A 5,367-nucleotide genomic window follows, 5' to 3' on the forward strand; every position below is an offset into this window, starting at 1 on the left:
TGAAAATCCATGAGAAATGAAGAGACCAAAAGGATTTGAAAAGTCAGAAGCCATTTTAGCTTACCTACATAAGAATGTGTTCTAGAAATCGAATGGGCAATGAAGAGTCTATAGTTTTTTATTTTTTCCTTAAGTCTTTAGCATCAGCATCTAGCTAAAGTATGGTTTGTTTTCAAGTGGAGCCATTAAGTATCACCATGCATACTCTTAAAAAACATCACAAGACATTGTTTCTCAAAAAAGCACACTACAATGAGTTTTTGTAGTAGTGTTACAATTGTAGTAGTCTATCAATACCTAAGCTTTATACAGCTAGTAAACCTAAATTTTGCACAGGTTGTTCTGCCATGTACAAAATTCAAGTCCCTACTTCAAATGGAACAAAGGAAGGATGCAATTGTCAGTCAAGCCAATGCCTGAAAACGGTCACCAAGAAGGCTGCTAAGCCTAAGGGATTCCACAAAAAGGAACTTCCATTTCCTCAAAATAAACCAATGTTCACCCTCGCCTACTTGCCTTCGGCTTGTTGTTGTCCTTTGCAGCATTGCTTGTTGCTGACTTCTGGGCTCCCAAGGGACTCCGCTGCATCGACTTTGCCTTCGTTTGAGACTCTGGTTCACTCACTACCTCTCTTGGGCTCTTCTTCCCCTTCTTGACAAGTTTTTTTCCACTTTTCGTTTTCCCAATTTTCTCCCCTGATTTTCTTTTCTGGCCTCCTTTACATGAAACCACATTCTCTTTGTTTTCGCTTTCGCTGGCTAGTTCAGAAATTCTTACAATGTGCACCTGTGGAGACAAGTGAAGGCAAACTAGCAATCATGACCAAGGTGAATTATATCAAAGCTGTTTTCTTTACATGAAGCATTTATTGGCCATGAACACATTTTAGCTTATACCTCGTGTTAATGCATCAGTGAAAGCATTAACATTAACCTCAGACCTCATTTAATGCATCAGTAAACATCTAGAATGGCCCATCATCAATGCACTCTTTTACCTCAACTCTTAAAGAGGAGCAAGCTCACCTTGAACCTCCGTGCCTGAATCAGCTCAAAGATGAGTGCATCCCCATCTTCTAAATGATGATCCATTGCAAACCCTCGCCAACCTCCACTCAATCCAGTCCTATGTGCAAGATATATTGAGTCCCATTCCCCACCCTTCTCATCTTCAAGGACCACAACTCCATCATTGAGCGGTAAATTCTTCTTGCAGAAATGAAGTGGCAACCCCTGCATAATGTGTAAGAATAAAAGCTCAACTCAGGACATTCTAGGCCAACTTCACTTAAAGAAATACTTGGCATACAGTACTGCAACAACTTAGAATTCAAAAAGCTCTGTATGCAGCCAAAAGCTTCATTTTTCTTCTAGTGCTTAGCTTATCGATGGGAGAGATATTTTCCTAACCAGCCAACAATTCTTCAGGCCTTCTACTAAATGCAAGTGTATTCCAATTGTGATTGATCATTTCACGTTACCTACACAAACTTGAAGAAGATTTCACATTGTTTGGTCAAAATACCACTAGATGCTTAAGCAAGCAAACCTGTTTATCCCCACATAATTAAGTGCACTCAATGTAGCTTTGAAAGTGCCTATCAAGCAGCATTGTCAGTCAATCATCTCCAATTTTCACCCTTTACAATCATTTCAAAGGCATTACTGTCTCAATGTGCAAGAAGGTGTTAACAGGGCCATATCTGCACTATGCTTCCGTCACATATTTCGTGATGTCAGAGTGACTGATGCTTTTCAGAGATTCACCAGCACCATCTCAGACATAGCAATGCAGCATGATGAAAGAAACTTAGCAGAGTGTTTACATGCATATGCGACAAAAAGGAAACGCATATCATGGAAGCATGTTCAAACTGTCAAAGTAAGCTGCCATTATACTTCTTTATCTAAAAAGCTATTACCTCAAAACACAAGCAACAGTAGACTCACCAGCCAAAAGCCACCTGAAACATGGGATACAAGCATCAGCTTCACAAAAGATGGATTGCCATTTTGTAGTTCTTCTTGAAGCTTATTGGCTCTTTCTGCAGCTTTGATCCTTTCTACATCCGAAGCATACCGCATGGGAAGGCCGGCTATGCGTGGACCACTGCAAGAAATACCCATTTGTTAGTTGTGACATAAATTTGAGGCAGCATGCAGTCTTTCAGAAGTAGCAAATCACCTTCTTCTTGGGAGGCGAAAATCAAACGCAGCCTGCAGGAATGATGTCACAAATATTATATCCAGTCACAAGCTTTAAAGCAAAAGGGATTTACACTTATCCTTACATCTGAATAATTGGGGCGTGGTGCATCCATAACCCGAGATGATCTGCGGACTTCGATGGGAAAGTCATCTTTGGGCTCTCGCTGCTTGACAGGTTTACTCTGCAGCATAAACCATGTGCATTTAGTATTTAGAAATTTTATTCCAGAACTATATGGAAATCTTCAAAGTAAATTGAATGAAGACAAAGAAAACCAATCATATTGGACTCTTTTTATAGGGTAATTACATTTGTCTTATGAACAGCCTTCGACAAGCTTTGAGAAAGCTCAGAAATACCAAGCTCCTGAAACAGAAGGATGTGTGATTTTCCAATCCATTAATAAACTATAAGATAGCACATCACAAAGGCCATAGACTTTACTTGCATGCGTTTCTTGTTTTCCTCTAAGCGGTGCTTGCGAATTGATTCATAATCAAGGCTGGCATCATCAGATCCCATCTCTGCAAAAGTAGACAACAGGCTTTAGGGAAGATGAAATGTAAACTGTCCTCATGCCTTACTTCTACATCACAAAACTAAATTTCTCTTTGAAGAAGATCATTTGCAAACAAAGTGCCTAAGAGTAGTAAAATCCAGTGTCTTCCAAGGAAGTCTAGTTTTTTTCCCATCCTTTATACAACCATATGCTTGCATATCGAACACCTATGCTCTCTTTATGGTGACAAATGTACACCACTATGTCTTTTGGGAGGAGCTCTTTCAAAATAAGATGAGTAACACCTTTATTGTTTTATACTTTTCACAGACATAATACTTTGAGAGCTAAGAAGGAAAATATCATGAATATCAATGAAAAGACCAGTAATTTACTAATGAGCACAGAAAGGAAAACATCTACATCCTCCGTACCCTATTGGCCCCAGGGGCAAAGTGGCCTTTGAAAGTCATGACACTCTATGGAGCATTATCTGAGAACCTACCTGTGATACACTTACATTATTACTCTCTACTTTAATTTGTATTGCACTGTAGATGCCTGAGGTAACTTCGAAGTCCTTGTGTTGTACCCTCCTTCCACCACCATCCATTTTTAGACTTGGGATTGGTTTCTGGTTGACTTGAAGATGTCTTATGTGTACAAATAAAGTTCCTATGTATACAGACAGTATATAATGGCCAAACACATTCTGCATGTACATCAAAGCAGAGGTTTTTGGGAAGCCACTGCAAGGTTCTGTATCAAGAGCTAGATAACATCAAGAACCCTTTTAAAAACCCACCTGAATTTTAGGTCAATGTGAGCTGCCTGTGGTCGCAACCACTAAGCCAGTGTAGGGTATGGGACCTTGCAAACACTAACCTTTTCAAGCGCTACGCACATGAGGCCTACAATTACCCGCAGCGGCAAGACCATCTGAAGTGGCGAGAATCTTTCAGCCGCTGCATCCAAGCCTTGAAAGTAGGACTTGCGACACAGTTGGACGCTGCAGCTAGCTTCGAAAGCAAGGGGGAGAGAGCGATTTCTGTCGCTCAAGCTTTGTTGTGTGCGCGAAGAAGGCTGGGCGGCAACTCGCTTAATTTGCGGATGCGCAGAACTTCATGTAGAGAAGCCCTCAAGTGCGCAGCCTTTCAGCAAAACAGAGCTACTTCACATGAGACCTATAGTCTGTTCAGAAATATGAGGAAGGAATTTGCTGCAAAACTGATGGGAACCTCCCTCCCTCCCTCTCTCCCTCTCTCTCTCTGCCTCTGCTCACGCTGAAAAAGTGGTACCTGGTTTGGCGAATAGGAGTGGCGATGAAGCAGAAATGGGGGAAGGCACCTGCGTCTCCAGCAGATTTGCAACGGCTCACTGCCCTTTTGAAGTTTGAAATATAGGCGCGAATCAAAATGCATTTAAATACTTGGGGATGCTTTGTTATTATAAAAGATAAAAGATAAAAGAAGTCTATAAGATAGCAAGATAGGTAGTGTGTGTGTTTTTTTTTTGTGTGTGTGTGTGTGTGTGTGGGGGGGGGGGGGGGGGGGGGGGGCGCGCGCGGGAGTTACTAACTTACTGGTGCTTTGTTATTATAAAGAACAAGCCCGCGCGACTTGCCTATGGCAGGTCTCACTCGCTCTTATCAACAGTTTTGAATGGTCAATCCTATATGGATTCTCAAGCTCACTCATGTGCCTACATAGAAACACTCACACTATAGCTCTCTCATTTCTCCTACGACGTTAAAATTCTCTTCTTCTTCTTCTTCTTCTATTTTGAGTTTCGAATGTCTTTGTGCATCTATGTCTGCATCTAAGTATGTATATATTTGTGTCCATGATTAGATGTGTGTGTGTGTGTGTGTGTGTGTGTGTGTGTGTGTGGATTATCATTCTTTTGAAAGTCTTGTCCATAGTTCCATAGTTAAATATGGCCAATGCGCAAACATTGCCAATTCAGTTTTTGTAACTCTTGAGACAACTATCAACCTTGTGTGCTGCAAGGCTTGCTGCATATGACAACTCACTCACATTTGCGCTCTATCAAGTCTACCTACTTAGTGATTCAACCCACCATTACTACAACATGACACTATTGCTAGTCTTACAAAAAAAAAGCTTTGCAAACGCAAACAAAGGCTAGAAGCCTTTGTGGCCCAAAGAAAAATTGTTTAGGACTACTAGTAGTAAAACGGCGCCGCCTTCGGCGGCAACACCTCAAGCGGTTCTAATGTGGCCCTCACTGCCATCGACATCTTGTGTAATGCCACATGCCTTCAAGGTGCAAGTGTACGTGACTGCATTTGGAGCGGTGCCCTCTCTTTGCCTTCAAGATGCAAGCATATGCGATTGCATCTGGAGAGACACGCTCACTTTGCTTCCACCAAAAACAACCCAGAGCTTCTTCGCCCTGCCCAAGTTGGGCATATCCCGCAATATGCATTCCAAGAGAGGACATCTCTCTCTCTCTCTCTCTCTCTCTCTCTCTCTCTCTCTCTCTCTCTCTCTCTCTCTCTCTCTCTCTCTCTCTCTCTCTCTCTCTCTCTCTCAAATATGGCATGACAGACACACGCAAGGTTCATGTTCTCGGTCTCTGAGAACATGAACCTTGCATGTGTCTGTCATGCCATATTTGAGAGAGAGAGAGATGCTCTC

At 41.8% G+C, this 5,367-nt stretch overlaps 1 protein-coding gene across 5 annotated transcripts; it reads right to left on the bottom strand.

Moving 5' to 3' along the window:
- Nucleotides 1-202: 202 nt before the first annotated feature.
- On the bottom strand, nucleotides 203-4,123 carry LOC147452122 (B3 domain-containing protein At5g42700-like). Of its 5 annotated transcripts, XM_086517923.1 has the most exons (9): nucleotides 4,006-4,102; nucleotides 3,593-3,898; nucleotides 2,653-2,732; nucleotides 2,518-2,574; nucleotides 2,291-2,389; nucleotides 2,185-2,216; nucleotides 1,950-2,109; nucleotides 1,026-1,232; nucleotides 203-786 (listed from the first exon to the last, which is right to left on the bottom strand). In XM_086517923.1, exons 3-9 carry the CDS (start codon nucleotides 2,728-2,730, stop codon nucleotides 499-501), a joined length of 921 nt encoding a protein of 306 aa, XP_086374049.1. In that variant the 5' UTR covers nucleotides 2,731-2,732; nucleotides 3,593-3,898; nucleotides 4,006-4,102; the 3' UTR covers nucleotides 203-498. The 5 variants fall into 5 exon arrangements, with proteins under 5 accessions (XP_086374049.1, XP_086374046.1, XP_086374048.1 ...); XM_086517920.1 differs by lacking the exon at nucleotides 3,593-3,898 and having other exon boundaries at nucleotides 4,006-4,123; XM_086517922.1 differs by lacking the exon at nucleotides 4,006-4,102 and having other exon boundaries at nucleotides 3,629-3,988.
- Between the last annotated feature and the right edge of the window lie 1,244 nt (nucleotides 4,124-5,367).

This window comes from Adiantum capillus-veneris, chromosome 8 (genome assembly GCF_014529385.1).
Source record: "Adiantum capillus-veneris isolate H3 chromosome 8, ASM1452938v2, whole genome shotgun sequence".
NCBI classification, from domain to species: Eukaryota; Viridiplantae; Streptophyta; class Polypodiopsida; order Polypodiales; family Pteridaceae; genus Adiantum; species Adiantum capillus-veneris.

Coding starts and splice junctions, on each gene's coding strand:
- LOC147452122 (XM_086517920.1), bottom strand. CDS start 2,730: ATGGGATCTGATGATGCCAGCCTTGATTATGAATCAATTCGCAAGCAC. Junction 2,217..2,290: donor CACGCCCCAATTATTCAGAT/GTAAGGATAAGT, acceptor TCATTCCTGCAG/GCTGCGTTTGATTTTCGCCT. Junction 2,110..2,184: donor TTTCGCCTCCCAAGAAGAAG/GTGATTTGCTAC, acceptor TATTTCTTGCAG/TGGTCCACGCATAGCCGGCC.